This window comes from Schistocerca piceifrons, chromosome 2 (genome assembly GCF_021461385.2).
Source record: "Schistocerca piceifrons isolate TAMUIC-IGC-003096 chromosome 2, iqSchPice1.1, whole genome shotgun sequence".
Taxonomy (NCBI): domain Eukaryota; kingdom Metazoa; phylum Arthropoda; class Insecta; order Orthoptera; family Acrididae; genus Schistocerca; species Schistocerca piceifrons.
In genome coordinates this window covers 142356757-142374357 of record NC_060139.1, presented here as the reverse complement: position 1 = coordinate 142374357, position 17601 = coordinate 142356757, and the positions used below count along the sequence as shown (strand labels likewise).

At 47.1% G+C, this 17601-nt stretch overlaps 1 protein-coding gene and 1 non-coding gene across 2 annotated transcripts in view; both read right to left on the bottom strand.

Annotated features, from left to right (window-relative positions):
* Nucleotides 1–17601, bottom strand: part of LOC124775199 (glutamate receptor ionotropic, kainate glr-3-like) — a 194334-nt gene that overhangs the window by 159411 nt on the left and 17322 nt on the right. The window contains exon 3 of the mRNA XM_047250038.1: nucleotides 4081–4426. Within this exon, the coding sequence (XP_047105994.1) occupies nucleotides 4081–4426 (346 nt within the window). The remainder of the gene's footprint in view (nucleotides 1–4080; nucleotides 4427–17601) is intronic.
* Nucleotides 16127–16199, bottom strand: Trnaa-cgc. Its single transcript has one exon. It is a non-coding gene; the product is annotated as a tRNA-Ala (tRNA).

Genomic DNA, 17601 nt, shown 5'->3' with positions numbered 1-17601 from the left:
TCGGTATATACGAAAGAAGTGAGAAACATATTTGGAACTAACAAGGGGTAAGCTTATTTGAAACAGCATATAAATTTTATCAAAGAATTTTAAAAATAAGACAGAAAACTATAGCAGATATAGTTTTTATTTTGTGACAGTTTATTGAAAACCAAGCAGAGTTCAACAAAAGGCACATAATGCTTTTGAGAAAGCTTTTGATGGTGTCATTAGGGAAAGTTACGACCGCGCACTCAGGAGCCCTTTGCAATTTATGTCATCTAGCAAAAGTCTGAATAAAGTTACATCAGTAAGTTTAGGTGCAGAAGGCATAGGCGTGAGACAAGGCTGTAGTTTATTCCATACAGTGTTCAATATTTACAGAGAGGATTCATTTCGGAGAGGGATTTTTTTTACCCTTTCATTGCTACAGACGTACTCTATGCTTTCCATGCTGACAGCGTCTTCTCTTATGGCTGTACTGCTCGCCAGGTGCTTGTGCCTGTGTTAGGAGACGGTGTTGTGGCCTATATGACGTACTTATTATCCGATGTTTCGAAAACTATTAGGTGAAAACAATTATTTTCGCGCATCTTACAGTCTGATATCTTCACTCGATAAAGAACTGAATTTTTTTTAGTTATCCGACATACTTACTGCGCTGCATCAGATCAAGTAAAGCTCTGCACGTAATTTTAAGGACCTTGCACAGGTAAAAACTCATTGCTTAAACTATGCTAATGGTTCATTTTACCTTATTCATGGCGGTATAGTTACTGAACTTTCTATACGAAGAACGGTCGTGCTCGACGTGCGCAGTTCCGTCGGTTTGGATTTTTTGGGTGCAATAAATCACTTACCATCATATTTTATGAAAACTATAACATGAAAATGTTTAATTTTTTCACATCTCAGAGTCTGATATCTTAACTCGATAAAGTACTCAATTTCTTTTCGTCAAACGTCATACTTTCTGCAGTGGTCAAATTAAGTAAGACATTGTGCATAGTTTCAAACATTTTGCAGAGGTAAAACGCACTGCGTGAACTTTACCTGTGGTTGATATTAGTTCATACACTTCAGGAAATAAAACGTAGATAAGATATTGGCCTTTTGTTCAAAACTAAGAGCAGAACGGTACTTCATTTCTTTCTGGAGTTACTGGCTTTTATATACGAAGGACGGTCATGCGTGATATGCTCATTCACATCTTTGCACATCGCGTATCATGTGGTAAATAGTCTTATCTCATAAACGATTCAAGATTTCGACAGGACGTCCTTTGAAAATGATAGCACGCAGTGAGGCACATATGTCATGTCGTATGATATACAGGGCGTAAATTTTAAGTTGACGAACCAGAACAACTCGAAGAATAAGCTTCACACGAAAAAATGTGTAGAATCTGAAGTTCATTATTTTCGAGGGGGACATCCGCTGATGCTAAGATTAGCCCACCACCCCAGTCCCTGGGGTTGCTGCGGAAGGCACCTTTAAAATTTAAAATAGGATGCTCCATTTGTTATTGCAGAATCAGATTCTACATAGAAAACTACGTACATTTTGTCTTAAACATTTTTTTTTGATTCCTGGTAGTTTATTCTACATAGAAAACTACGTACATTTTGTCTTAAACATTTGTTTTGATTCCTGGTAGTAGGCGCTGTAATTCAAGAATATCAATGTTCTCATTTTTGTGTGGAAAATGGTTACGGATACATAAAAAATACCTATTTACTTCGTAAATTTTGATTCGCTAAAACTAAACTCTCCCTCTCACCCAATAGGGTGAGGTTTGAGAGAGGAATTAGACCTTCACAAATGTTGACACAATATTGTTTTTTTTTCCGCAGATTCGGATAAGTTTTGTTTGTTTCGTGGTCATGAGGCCACACAACTTTTAATGGGGATTGAGAGAGAGAGTTTTAGTTTTAGCGAATCAAAGTTTACGAAGTAAATAAGTTCTTTTATTTATCCATAACCATTTCCCAGACAAAAACATGGTTTTTCTTGAATTACAGCGCCAACTACCAAGAATCAAAAGAAATGTTTAAGACAAAATGTACGTAGTTTTTAAGTAGAATCTTATTCTCCAATAAAAAATAGGGGTTCCCATTTGAAATTGTTAATATTGCCTCCCGTTCCACCCCACAGGGTGCTGCGGTGGCGGGCTAATTTTAGTACCAGCAGATGTCGCCCTCGAAATTAATCAACTTTGGATTCTACACATTTTTTCGTGTGAAGCTTATTACTCGCGTTATTCTCGTTTGTCAATCTAAAATTTACAGCCTTTATGTACTCGGGACTTGTTTTATTTACCGAGAAATGGAAATAACTCGTCCGCTATAGTGACAAGTCAGTGGTTCAGGGCTCATACAGGTGGAAAACACAAGCCACATCTACAACATCTGGAGAACGACGTAGCAGGTCGTGTACAGATGTCCACAACAGCGAAACAGCTAGGGTAAAATCTGGGATAAAAACTAAACAATTCGGAAATGCCAAAAGCAATCATCCGTGCTGATGATATTACACTCAATTTATCAGGAGAGCAGAAAGAAGATGTAGACCTGTGTTACTTCGTTCCAAGAAAAAGCAGCTTTCTCAGAAAACGATTCCCACTTTTGATGATGACCCTGTCAACGAACAGCCATCAGATACGCTAGATCGTCATGTTCTGTTTGGTGACCGTTGACGGGTTCACAGGTAGATGGCGTGTTTTTTGACTTCGGCAAGGCGTTCGATACAGTTCACCACAGTCGTTTATAGAACAAAGTAAGATCATATTGACTATCAGACAAATTGTGTTATTGGATTGAAGAGTTCCTAGATAACAGAACGCAGCATGTCATTCTCAATGGAGAGAAGTCTTCCGAAGTAAGAGTGATTTCAGGTGTGCCGCGGGGGAGTGTCATAGGACCGTTGCAATTCGCAATATACATAAATGACCTTGTTGATGACATCGGAAGTTCACTGAGGCTTTTTGCAGATGATGCTGTGGTGTATCGAGAGGTTGTAACAATGGAAAATTGTTCTAAAGTGCAGGAGGATATGCAGCGAATTGACGCATGGTGCAGGGAATGGCAATGTAGACATGTGTAATGTGCTGCGAATACATAGAAAAATAGATCCCTTATCGTTTAGCTACAAAATAGCAGGTCAGCAACTGGAAGCAGTTAATTCCATAAATTATCTGGGAGTAGGCATTAGGAGTGATTTAAAATGGAAAGAGAATATAAAGTTGATCGTCGGTAAAGCAGATACCAGACTGAGATTCATTGGAAGAATCCTAAGGAAATGCAATCCGAAAACAAAGGGAGTAGGTTACAGCACGCTTGTTCGCCCACTGCTTGAATACTGCTCAGCAGTGTGGGATCCGTACCAGATAGGGTTGATAGAAGAGATAAAGAAGATCCAACGGAGAGCAGCGCGCTTCGTTACAGGATCATTTAGTAATCGCGAAAGCGTTACGGAGATGATAGATAAACTCCAGTGAAAGACTCTGCAGGAGAGACGCTCAGTAGCTCTGGACGGGGTTTTGTTAAAGTTTGGGCTCAAATGGCTCTGAGCACTATGGGACTTAACATCTATGGTTATCAGTCCCCTAGAACTTAGAACTACTTAAACCTAACTAACCGAAGGACAGCACACAACACCCAGTCATCAAGTGGCAGAGAAAATCCATGACCCCGCCGGGAATCGAACCCGGGAACCCGGGCGCGGGAAGCGAGAACGCTACCGCACGACCACGAGCTGCGGACTGTTAAAGTTTCAGAACATACCTTCACCGAAGTGTCAAGCAGTATATTGCTCCCTCTTACGTATGTCTCGCGAAGAGACCATGAGGATAAAATCAGAGAGATTAGAGCCCACACAGAAGCATACCGACAATCCTTCTATCCACGAACAATACGAGACTGGAATAGGAGGGAGAACCCATAGAGGTACTCAAAGTACCCTCCGCCACAATACACCGTCAGGTGGCTTGCGGAGTATGGATGTAGATGTAGATGTAGATATTTGAACTTCAACGTCAAGACAATTGTGGCTGGCAGTTAATGAGTTAAGTAAAAGCGAAACAGAGGGATGTGCAGATGTTACCTAGAACCCAGGTGGTAGCCATCTTGGTAGCGAAGAGGGCGAGGGTGGCGAGCAGGACTGAGGCTGCGACGGCGGCCCACATGCCGTCTGAGAAGGGCAGCAGCGGCACCTGCCAGCCGGACTGCACCAGAGGCCGCGGCGCCAGGCACGTGATGCCGGTGCGCACGTAGGGCCGCGTGTAGTCCAGGAACAGGTACTCGTGGAACCACTGGTAGACCGCCGCGTACGCCACGTCCGCCTCGCCGTTCACCACCGCGCCCAAGATGCCGTTCCCGGAACCGTTGTTGTCCCAGATGGCGCCCCATTTCTCGTCGGCGTATTCCGTCACTTGCCAACTGGCATTCACCTGCAGAAAAACCAGATCAAGTGTACTCGCAGCTCCGCCGTTCTGGCCTCGCGCAATCCAATAGCGACTGACCGACCACTGCATCACCCTCAGCGTATGTAGTCATTTGGAAGCGGAATGGAGGGGCAAGGAGTCAGCAGTCACCACACGGATCTCTCGCCCGCTGTCGGTTTCACAGGTATTCGATCCGCAACATTCAAGTAGCTCCACAGTTGGAACCATGACGTTGAGTGCAGACCGTTCCAGCCCTGCCGTCAACGAAATGATGTCCGCCCCCGGTAGCAGAGTGGTCAGCGCGACAGACTGGGTCGGACATTTTCTCCGCTCAGGGACTGGGTGTTGTGTTGTCCTAATCATCATTCCATCCCCATCGACGCGTACGTCCCGAAGTGGCGTCACACCGAAAGACTTGCACCAGGCGAGCCGTCTACCCGACGGCAGGCTCTCCTCACACGACATTATTATTATTAACGAAATGATTCCTAGCTGTACAGGGAGACCTCAGCTATAAAGGCGGACGAGAGAACATATACAGGGAGATTTTTTTTTAAAAAAAAAGAGCTAAACCATACTTTCAGATATCTGTTTAAAGTCAGTACAACCATTAGAAAATTCAAATGGCTCCAAGCACTATGGGACTTAACATCTGAGGTGATCAGTCCCCTAGAACTACTTAAACCTAACTAACCTAAAGACGTCACACACATCCATGCCCGAGGCAAGATTCGAACCAACGACCATAGCAGTAGCGCGGTTCGGGGCTGAAGCGCCAAAACCGCTCCGCCACAGCGGCCGGCGTACTGTCATTAGACTGTATTTAATTTACAGCGTTCCATTTACACTTACACAATCATGACTTCGGCTATCAAGTGTTTAAAGTGTTATAAATTTTTCTAACATGGCACACTGTCGTATTAAATTCACGTATAAAACACTTGATAATGGCACTTTGTAACCGAAATCATTAATTTGTAAGTGTAAATGTATCACTGTAAATAAACAACAGTCTAATGGCGGTACGGACTTTAAGGAAATATACAGGGTGCGTCAGAAAATGTATACACACCTTGAACTGTCATAGACAATTTGTTTCCTGTTCTACAAGGTTAAATATCTGTGAGAAAGTAATGTTATGTTTCTTGAACAGGTGGCAGCAGTGGTAAGTGCAACATGGCGGACGTGGGTTTGAGCTTTGAAGCGCGAAAGCCGATAATTGAGTTGTACTGTAAGTTCGAGAATGTAGCTGCGGTTGAAGACAGTGGAGAAGTGAGTATAGTACAGAACCACCTTCAAGGTTAACGATTACACGTCTACGAGACAAATTCTAAATTCATGGAACAGTGTGTGATGTGCGTAGAGGTCGATCAGTGCGACCTCGTACACCTACAAGTGACGATTCCACAACTACGGTCTTGGAACTGATTCAGGGTTCCCCTCAAAAATCTTCAAGGCAAGCGGCACGTGAGAGTAATGCAAGTGCTAGCAGTGTGCTACGCATTCTGAAGAAAGGCAAGTTTCGTTTGTACACTCCAAGGCTGGTGCAACAGCTAAGTGATGACGATCCAGATCGAAGGTTAGAATTTTGTAAATGGTTTCAGGGGATGGTGAGACGTGAACCGGTATTTATGGGTAGCATAATTTGGTCGGATGAAGCCGAATTCAAACTCAATGGAACTGTCAATAGGCACAATTGCGTGTACTGGGCTGAAAATAATCCTCACATTACAATAGAACAGGCTGTGAATTTGCCTGGTGTAAATGTGTGGTGTGGTTTGTCTGCAAGGGGACTCTTTAGGCCTTTCCGCTTTGAAGGTAGGCCTACTGTTACTGGATAAACGTATCTAACAATGCTTGCTGACTCCATATTCCCTGTCATTCGTGCATTAGACGGTAATGATGAGTTTCATTTCCAACAAGATGGGGCCCCACCGCACTATCATAGGGACGTACGAGCATACCTGGATCACAATGTGCCACGCCAGTGGATAGGACAAAGGGGACCAATCGAGTTTCCTGCACGCTCTCCAGACCTCACGCCGCTGGATTTCTTCTTATGGGACACAGTAAAAGATGAGGTGTACAAATGTAAACCACGTAACCTGGACACACTTTGGAATGAGATTCAGGTGGTGTGCGCACAAATCTCATTGCACACTTTGCTACGATGTACGGAATCAGTGGTGACTCGTACTCCGAAATATATTGATGCTGAAGGCCACCAGCCGGCCGGAGTGGCCGTGCGGTTCTAGGCGCTACAGTCTGGAACCGCGTGGCCGCTACGCTCGCAGGTTCGAATCCTGCCTCGGGCATGGATGTGTGTGATGTCTTAGGTTAGTTAGGTTTAAGTAGTTCTAAGTTCTAGGGGACTGATGACCACAGCAGTTACGTCCCATAGTGCTCGAACCATTTGAACCATTTTTGAAGGCCACCAGTCTGAACATTAATCACATTTGCAAAGTACATTTATTTTTCCAATTGGACTTTTAAGCTTTCCATTTCCAGAAATTTAACATTATAGAGCGGGAAATTAATTTTCTATGACGCTTCAAAGTGTGTATACATTTTTTGACGCACCCTGTATTATGACTGTTGCCCCGCATTATGTCAAAATTACTAACTTTCAGTTATGGTAGTATGGTTCAAAACAGGACAAAAACGTTCAGTAAACCTGGGTTCTAAACTGAATGGTTTAAGATCTATGAGCCCCTGTCAATCTTCGCTACCGTGAAACAAATCTACTGCTGCGGTGTCTAGCCCTCACAAGTTGCTAATATGGTTCCTACGGGATGCAGCGTTCTCTGAATGCTATACAACACTTAAAAAAATGGCTCTGAGCACTATGGGACTTATCTTCTGAGGTCATCAGTCCCCTAGAACTTAGAACTACTTAAACCTAAGTAACCTAAGGACATCACACACACACAATCGCGAGGCAGGATTCGAACCTGCGACCGTAGCGGTCGCGCGGTTCCTGACTACAGCGCCTAGAACCTCTCAGCCACTTCGGCCGGCTACAACAACTTATTGAAATAACATTATTAGTTTTATTTCCAGAAAAGAAATTGACAATTACTTGACTATAGCAAATGTCGCTAGCGAGAGGTGACATGAAAACATTACAGTCCGATAGCGAAGCACTAAACACGTTGCAACGCGATTCGATCTACGCGGCCGAGGCTCGACGAAACTGCGTATAAGCTCACTTGCTGCAGGGGGCGCGCCTGGTGCAGCGTGGTCCGATTCCACACATCATTGGCCGCCCTTTCTTCACCGCCTTGTCTGCTCTGACGTGCCGCCTCTTCGTTCCCACTTACGTGGTTACGCCGGAACTTTCCTCTCCCCTCCCACCCCCCCCCCCCATCCCCACCCCGCCGTCCTGCGACGGACCGTCGTCGTGTATGGAGTGCGACAACGGCGGGGGATGCTGGAGGGTGGATGCTCTGATGGGCTGGAAGCTGTAGCTGCAGGGGACGACCAGCTTCCAGCCGTACCCCACCATCCGGCCTGCACTCTGGCGGAAACGTACCCCGGGAAACGACCAGAAAGGTACGCGTCCACCCCGTGCAGCCATGAACAAGATGAAGAAGGCAGCGACAGCTGCGGTGCGGGCGTGTCCATCTCCATGGGTAGGACGACAGGAGACGAAGGCTCCGTCTCCATCGGGTCGTCCCGCGGTGTCATGCTGACATCCTCTGGCGGCTGATGCGGCCGCACTGTCCTCTAGACCCGTGAATCTGCGTGTAGAAAGACTGAAAGATCGTCGTGTATGTGACAGGCGCACCCGTATCCAACTGAAATTTCACACATTTTCCACAAATAAGTAAATGAACAAACAGTACGTTTGACTGACGTGTCACTGACGAAACTGCACGCTTGCTAGTTGCTGACTTGCAAAGTACTGCATTAATGACACGGGCCTTGTGACGAGAGTATTGTGAGTGGGCTGAATACTTATGTTTGTTTCGTTGCAAATATACGGATTGCACATGTCTTTTCCTACCACAAGCGTAACATTGAGCTTGTCGGCAGGGGCTGTCTTGGCGTTTGTGCCGTGTATAACAGCGACGGCAAGACTAAATTTTGTTCTTACAATGAAATTAATACGCTTAGCTGCACACAGGCGTTGATATAAGTCAACGGGGACATTTGAAAATATGTGCCTCGACCGGGGCTCGAACCCGGGATCCCCTGCTTACATGGCAGACACACTTTTTTTTGTGGACCGGTGGGGGCTCGGGGGGCAAAGCGGGCAGGGGTCGAAACCTGAGCCCTGGCCACAGTGTCCCGCTCACCACCACCGAGCCTGTGGTGCTTAGGGAAGTGGGAGAAACAGGAATGAACAGTAGTGGAAGGCGTTGTTATTTATTTATTTGCATGTGTTTTTGTAATATTCACTAATAGCATGAAATTATGGGAACACATATGCGAAAGAGAAAAGAAATATAAATTCTGTGTAAAGAAAAAGAAAGGAAAAAGGAAAAGCGAAAAGAAATAAAATCCGCGCAATCTGCGACGTGCTCTCCCATCCGCGGAGGTCAGAAGTAGAATAGATCGTAGGCGGTTGAAACTCAGACCGCCGGGGGAGGAGGGGTGGGTGCCCTCTGTGCCAGGCACCCCCCAACTCAGTGGAGGTCTAACAATGACCGCTCGAAGATAGTTAGCAAATAATGTTCGGTAACGTGGCGTGTTTTCGAGAGCTGCATAGGCTGTTCGTAAATAGGTCCAGAAGTCGTGGCGGGATTTAGGTCCCTCATTAAAGAGATAAGCGACCGCCCACCCTTTGACCCACGTAATAGCATGACATTTGGCGGCGGGAAAATGTCGGTCCTCCGGGTATAGAAACATTCGAGGCTCGACTGTGTCTGGTGGCACCCGGAGATAGCAGGCATTGATTTGCTGCACGAAGCGCCATACATCTTGCGATGAGGCGCATGTCAGACGGTGTTCATCAGTGTACAGTTGCTGGCAAAGGAGACAAAGAGGGGATTCTGACAAGCCAATGTTGTGCAGGCGCTGCTTCGTGGCAAATTTCCTGTTGACTATGTGATACCACAGTGCCCGGACGTTCGTAGGGAGGAAGGGCTGGTGGACGGTAGTCCACACTATGGGCCACTGGATGGAAGGGTGTTTGGTCTCCATCACATTCCGGGGAACACAGCGCAGCAACAGGCTGTAAAAATCCTTAGTCCTAGGTGGGCGTGTATCTGGGAGACTGGTATGTATGTAACTGTAGTCGTCGAGAAAGGTCGAAATATGGGACAAATGAGGCACGATATGGCCGACAGACACCGGTGGTGAGGTGGAAGCAGGTAGGAGGACCTCAAGCAAGCTGCGTGTTAGAGATGTACCCTGGCCCATCCACTGTTTTCTCATGGTACTCATGTACAAGGCTGCAGCTCGCATACGGACATTGACGACCCCGACGCCACCATACCGTGAGGGCAGGGTAAGTGTCTCATAACGGACTTTAAACATTGAAACAGCCATGAAATAACAGCCAAAAGCCGCTTGACGGCTGCGCCCAATTGCAGTTGGCAGAGGGAGAACTTGCGCGATGTGAACCAATTTTGATGTCACATAAAGATTAATAAACGCAACCCGTTGAAGTGTGTCCTGGCGGTGCAAGAGGTTCTGGCGGACGTCGTTGCGGATGACGTGTAACGGGCGACAGAAATTCGTTGCCGCCGTGCGTGTGACCGTGGGGGTAAAGGTAATGCCCAGGTACCGGAAAGTCCGCACAAGCGGCAGGGGTGCCACTTCACCCTCCTGGAGGCCTCGTCCAATGTGCATTGCAGAAGATTTGGCGACATTCATGGCACTGCCAGCGGCAGCCCCATAACGGGTAATCAATTCGAGGACATCCCGAATATCAGAGCCGGAGCGAATGAGGAGGAGGAGGTCATCAGCATATGCCCGACAGCGAAAGGTGTTTTGCCGTAGGGTGAGGCCAGAGAGCTTGGTCGTCAAGCCCCCAATAAGGGGCTCAAGGGCAATAGCATACAGGAGGGTAGAGAGGGGGCACCCCTGCCGTATCGAACGGCAGATAGCTACCGGCCCTCCTATACGTCCATTGACTTGGACACGTGAACTGGCACTGTCGTAAAGACGCCGGATGACGTCGAGAAACGGAGGGGAGATGCCCATTCGGGCTGCCACCGAAAACAGGAAACGTTGACGCACTTTATCGAAGGCGCTGTCGAAGTCTATAGCGACGACCGCTGCCCGGAGCCTGCAGGCCGTCGCTATCGCAATTAAGTCGCGGCATTCCCCTGTGGCAGTCTGTAAGTTTATCTGTCCGCCAGGCGTCGTTTGCTCTGGCGAGAGGATATGAGGGAGTATGGTTCGGAGCCGCATTGCCAGTAAGCGCGCGAAAATCTTGTAATCGGCATTGAGGAGGGTGAGCGGTCTGTAACTCGTGACCATCGAACCACGGGCTGGTTTGTGGACTGGTATAATTATGCCCTCAGCAAAGGCGGGTGGGATTGCTTGGTCAGATGTTATCAGTTCTTGATACAGAGTCGTCCACCGTGGGGCCATGAGGTCCCGAAAGGTACGGTAAAACTCAATCGGTAAGCCGTCAATGCCAGGCGATCTGTTGACTGCACCCTTGGCGATTGCGTTGTTGACTTCGTCTATCGTGACCGCCACTGTCAAAGCATCCGCCTCCGTGTGGGGGAGGGTGCGCGTGACGTAATGCAAAATGGAGTCGTCTGCTGCAGTTTCAGCGTCGTCATCACTATAAGTACGACGGTAGTGCTCGACGAATGCGCGGACGATGTCATTCTGAGTGGTCACCTGCGTTCCATTAGGTGTGGTCAGAATGCTGATGATCTGCCGACGACGCCTTCGTTTGTCGGACACTATATCATGCATGGATGGAATTTCTAAATCCGCGTGATCGTGGCGCCGCGTCCGTATCACGACCCCTTGCAGTTTCCGGCGGGCCAGCGCAATTATCTTCGCCTTAGTTCTTTGCCGTTCCAACTGGTTGTCCGGGGTTGGCGGTTGAGCATCCAGATCTCGGAGAATCGCGTAATAGAAGTCAACAGTGGTGCGATGCCAGTCGGCCATGTCCTTCCCGTATCTCATCAGTGTCCTCCGGATCGCCGGCTTGGCGCAGTCCAACCACCATGTCAATGTCGAGTGGTAGCGGGGACGGCGTCGTTCGCAGGCTGTCCACGTTTCAGTGACTTGTTGGCGACACGCCAGGTCATGCAAGTGTGAGGTATTCAGTTTCCATGGCGCACGGCTGCGCCATACTGATTGCGGCGGAAGGAGGACCGTACCGATGAAAGCGCAATGGTCGGAAAAGGCCAGCGGCCAGCGTTCGGCGCCCCGTATCACAGATCTAAGAGTTTGTGAGACATATATCCTGTCTAGTCGGCTTGCGGAATGACTTGTAGGAAAGGTATGGCCAGAAAGGTCGCCGTGTTGCACTTCAAAATGGTTCAAATGCCTCTGAGCACTATGGGACTCAACTGCTGAGGTCATTAGTCCCCTAGAACTTAGAACTAGTTAAACCTAACTAACCGAAGGACATCACAAATATCCATGCCCGAGGCAGGATTCCAACCTGCGACCGTAGCGATCTTGCGGTTCCAGACTGCAGCGCCTTTAACCGCACGGCCACTTCGGCCGGCGTGTGTTGTACTTCCCAGGTATCGTGAAGCAGGAGGTCTCGCACCACTATACGTAGCTCCTGGCATGTAGTATAGTGGGGAATCTGATCTTTAGGATGCAGAACGCAGTTAAAATCACCTCCTAGTAGGCAATGGTCATTATGCCCTAAAAACAGGGAAGCGATTTCCTCGGATAAAACTGGGCTCTTTCATGCCGTCGGTCGGTGCCTGAGGGAGCGTAGACATTAATGATGCGTGTCCCCATGGCAGTGAGTGCCATGCACCGAGCTGATGGAAGGAAGGCGACATCGGTCACAGAAATCCCGTGGCGGACGTAGATGGCCACCCCGCGGCCCATAGGATCACTCGCGGAGGCGTGGGCGGTATAGCCATTGATATCCGGGAGACTAGCCAAGTGAACTTCCTGCAGAAGGGCAAAATCAATATCCGAAGCCCAGAACATCTCCTGCATAAGGCGGATATTCACCCTGGAACGGATGTTGTTGGTGTTGATGGTTGCTATCCGGTAGGCGTGGTGTCGGATTGTTGGAGGCTAGTCCACTCCGCCGTCCGCGCAAGGGTGTGGGCGTCGCAGCGGAACGTTATCCCGCTGGCCCGCAGGGGAGTCTGGGGAGAGTATGATTAGTGGTGCGGGCGTGACGGCGCAGGGTCCCGTAACGGCTCCTGCTCCGTGACTTCCTCGTGCCACGCCGTGGAAGCGGAGACTGGTGTATCGTCCATTTTGTCTTCAGAAGATGTTGTAATTGTGCGTGGAGTAGTGTCGCCTGTGATACGTTCATGATTTAGTTCAGCGTCAGCACGGGGCGCAGGCACACCGATAGATGTCTCCGCGCTCATTATGTCTTCGTCAGCAGTAGCGGGTTCTGAGGCCTCGTGCTGGTCGACGGGTACGTCCTCCTCGACTTGTAACGTCTCCTCTTGGCCGGAAACGGTGCGACGTCTTCGCTTGCGACGTTTCGGGGAACGTTGATTCCTTGTGCGACCCTCCGTGTCCGACGACGGAAGGGAGTCGCGTCGTTCTGGCAGAAAGGCCGCTGTAGGAACGATGAGCGAGTCGATCTCCATCGTGTTTCCGAGATCAGGGTCAGCGTCTGGTTGCGCCGGCATCTTCGGAGCGGCGTCAATGGCCGGCCGAGGCGGCGGGTCGTCCGAGGCGCTCTCCGTCGGTGTCTGGTCGGGCTCGTTGGTGGCGTCGTTTGTGGTGACCGGGCGACGTTGTCAAGTGGTAGGAGAAGCCAGAGCAGCGGCATAGGTCACCGGTAGCACTGTAGGTTGCGACGTGGGTGGTTCTTCGGCAGCTGGAAGTTGCGTAATACGCCGTTGTAGGCAGTCGGATCTAAGGTGGCGTTCTTTGCCGCACCCGGAACAGGTCCGAGGCAGGCCATCGTATATAATTATGGCACGGCATCCGCCGATCTGTAAGTAGGACGGGACGTGGCTTCGGAGATCTATGGTGACCTGTCGGACCCCATTTAGGACAGGATACGTCCGAAACTGTGTCCACTTCTCCGCAGTGTGGCCGTGGACTGTGCCGTATGGGCGTAGTGCCGCGACGACTTCCTCAGCTGGAAGTTCGAATGGCAATTCTAAAATGCGTATCGTTCGCATACCTAAGCCTGCGTGGTCGACGGTTACCTCCCCCACATTGCCATCAGCGTGACAGAAGCGGAGCCCCTGTTTGGTCTCACGTAGTATGCGTTCGCACGCCGCGTCGTTAATGATTTTCACATAGACCGTGCTGCTCACGATGGACAAATGTATGCCGATAATATCGGTCACCGGGATCTTAACTTCCTCTCGCAGAAAACGCTCCACCTCGAGTGCTTTGGGTCGGGCATAATCGTTGCAGAAAGTAAATCGGAGTGTTGATTTACGGTAACGGTTCGCCATGGATCGTACAAGGTAAGCCGGCACTTAAGCAACGGCCGTCAGAAAGTAAACAAGGCGAGCTCGCGCGCCGCACGAAGTCAACATGTACGCGTCCGCTCTGTTGCCCTGCCGAAGGCAGACTGCAATATTCAACTGAGCCACCGAAGACACAGAGGATAGCGCAACTGCAGGGACTCACCTCTCGCACGCGTCCCGTGAGACCAACATTCGCAACTTATTGTCCCGCAATATATTCATTGGGCCTCGGCCCATGATACTGATTACTGGCGGCTTTACTGCCGATTCCCGTAAGAGTTCGGGCACTGTTTGTGCATCCGTACAGAAGAGGATGGTCAAATGGCCGGTGAACCGTATATATATATATATATATATATATATATATATATATATATATATATATATATATATATATATATATATATGAAGTCTGTATCTGTTCTTTCCGACATGAAACCAACGCAGTCTGATAGCAAAGCACTAAACACGTTGCAGACTCGGGCCGACCTAAGCAGCCGAGGCTAACCGGAGCTGCGTATATGTCCACTTGCAGGGGGCGCACTACTGCCTGCCCTTTCTTCACCACCTTGTCTACTCTTGCGTTCCGGCGTTTGTAGTTACGGCGGAACAGCTGCAATTTTTTTGCTTTTACGAACGAACTAAGAAATGCAGTAAACAAATGGGCACACTCTGTAGTAAAAGTCTGTTAGCATTGTTACTATAAACCTTGTTCATAGTGCCACGCACACATTACTTCTAATGGAACACTTTGTTGGAATTACGGAGCAGGAGTCTGCTAGTCCTTGGAGCCGACTGAACAACTGTGCGAACTGAACGGTGCGTTCTGCATATTTTTAAGCATACAGAGCAAGGGTTTGACACCTGCTTCCTTTTGAAAGAAAGGAACAAATGATCATATCTGCCATTTATCCTATGTAATAATAAGCGTGTATTACCTATTAAGTACAAAGATGAAATTGCAACTGTGTTTCACAAAATCATCAAACACAAACTAGTTGCTCATTTACTTATATCATTCTATAGGTCGGTCGTAATACCAAAGATCTTGCACTAGAAGAAATGTGTTTCAGAGTATCAAAGATGAAAAAATATTTATATCCCTTCACGAATGCATTTTAGAACTCATGTTTATTGCACATTTTTGTCTGGTCTTGGTTCATACTACTATCTCTATCAGTTCTGAATTTTGAACACCCTATACATGTAACGCTTAACAAAGGAGAAACTTCTGTCCAGAACGAGCTCTTCTCATCTTGAGTTAAAAACGCTTTGGCCATCAGCCGAAAGATTCCGTCCGTATATTAGATAACGGTGGCTGGATCTCAGTTGTTCCTAAATTATACCATTCCCTGCTGGTCCCAGTCGCGCTAAGCCTCACATTCCGTGCCTTTTCAAATTCGTGGAACACCGAAAGAAACCCTACGAACCTGACAACTCGTTCAAAATACGATATTGCCCTACATCTTACCTAACTGGTTTTTCAGCTATCCCGCTTCAAACAACTCCACACACCATACATACTGGAATAATTTAACTGCAGTGAAATTATGTTTCCCATCTAAACACCTACGCCTGTTACGAACAGCTGACCTTCCTTTCTCCTTCCATCCTTAAATCAACTATATGTACTCTCCACCTCCAATTCTCATTACAAACCTCCATTTTTCACTTCACACAAGTCCTTTCAATTCTCCTTTGAAATTTACACCAACTTCCTACATATCAACTCTTTCATCTGTTTGCCTTTATCAGGAGCAGTTTACCGTTCAACTGCATTGCACGGCCACCAAATCTTGATCATGTCAGTTTTCATCCACTTACTTTGTGTATTCTAACCCCTTATTTTAACCACTTCTCTACATTGTAAAAATTATGGTTAGTTCAAAAATTATATAGGCTTAAGAGTGCCGTATGGTCAGATCTGAAAAGCAGCCCCATACTAAGGAAATGAAAAGATCAGTAAAAACGCCAATGTACAGTGCTTTATTGGAGGAGGAGGAGATTAGTGTTTAACGTCCCGTCGACAACGAGGTCATTAGAGACGGAGGGCAAGCTCGGGTGAGGGAAGGAAATCGGCCGTGCCCTTTCAAAGGAACCATCCCGGCATTTGCCTAAAGCGATTTAGGGAAATCACGGAAAACCTAAATCAGGATGGCCGGAGACGGGATTGAACCGTCGTCCTCCCGAATGCGAGTCCAGTGTGCTAACCACTGCACCACCTCGCTCGGTGCTTTATTGGATATGATCTCCTTATTTTCTATATAATTTACGTTCGTCTGCAAAACGGGCGTAGTCCTCAAAGAAACTGTGAGCCGTATATGGTGTTTCGGAGAATTCAGGACCTATCATCTATTTCTGGGCAATAAACTCACCACCAGCTAAAACACGGTGAACATAATATATACTTCACCTTAGAGAAAAATGACGATCTAGCGTTAGAAACAGCATCAGAAGTCAGAAGCAAATGCCAGGTATTCAGTAGCCAATCTGACGTGAACACTGAAATGATATTGCAACATAGTCAGAAAATAATTAAAGGGAGAAACGGGTACTTTAGTATTCGTGACCCTGTTGCAGACAGTATGTCAGCACGCCACCTGGCCAGTTATTGTGGGGGCTTAGTATAGGGTTCCAGAACGAAGCTTGGCTGGTAATGGCAAGTCAAGTACCAAACCTAACTGCATAATTGTTTTCTTAAGTGATGTTTTATTGTGTTAGGACTCGTTTGGAATAGGCTTTTAATGATGACTATGCCATTAAACGTCATAAACCATCGTCGAGTTTTCTTATTTTGACCACCGTGACTAACATTGAGCCATGGTTCAGATTGCTAATTTCATTGTACCCACGGCGTGTAATGAAATCCTGTAACTGTGTGTGAACTCTGAAGAAGTACAAGAATTTCTTGGTTACGTTTTCTGACAAATAACGCAGAAAGTATGAAATGTAAAATACATTTACTAAATTCTTCGTCGGTACCTGGTAGAACATTCCAATAGCATAAGAGAAAAATACCTTGAACAAAGAAACTGGTAAACGGCCTTCTCACACTGCAAACACGATTTTCGGCCCCACCGGCGGAATTAAGCAACGTCGGATTCTGTTAATAGTTGGATGATTGACCGTCTGAGGAAAGTCGGTTGCCCTTGGCTGAATGAGACTAAAGTCGCCGAAGTGGCATCGAAACGAAACACTTCCACCGCTCCAGTGTGCCATACAACAATATTATTATATAAAAAAAGAAAGTTCGTTAATGTTTTGCAAAAAATGTGATGAAATAATGTACTGAGCTAACTCAAACTGCTACTGAAGATTAAATAAAACGACATTATAAAACAGTGGTGAGTGATTAAACAGTGACGAAAATAGGTAAACAAACATAGTTGTAAGAAACAACAGTATTATTGTGAAGTTTTCAGTTGGTCTCTGTTCATTCCAGTTAATGTCTGAGTAATTACTGAACAAGTACTGTACGTTACATACCCATAAAAAGGCATTTATTTAATATGATGAAGAATCAAATGAGATATTTATTTACAATAATTGTTACTACATGACAATTACATAGTCTGAAGTCTCATGACACTCCACCAGATATCTTTAGTTTGTCTTCCCTCCACTTCAGTG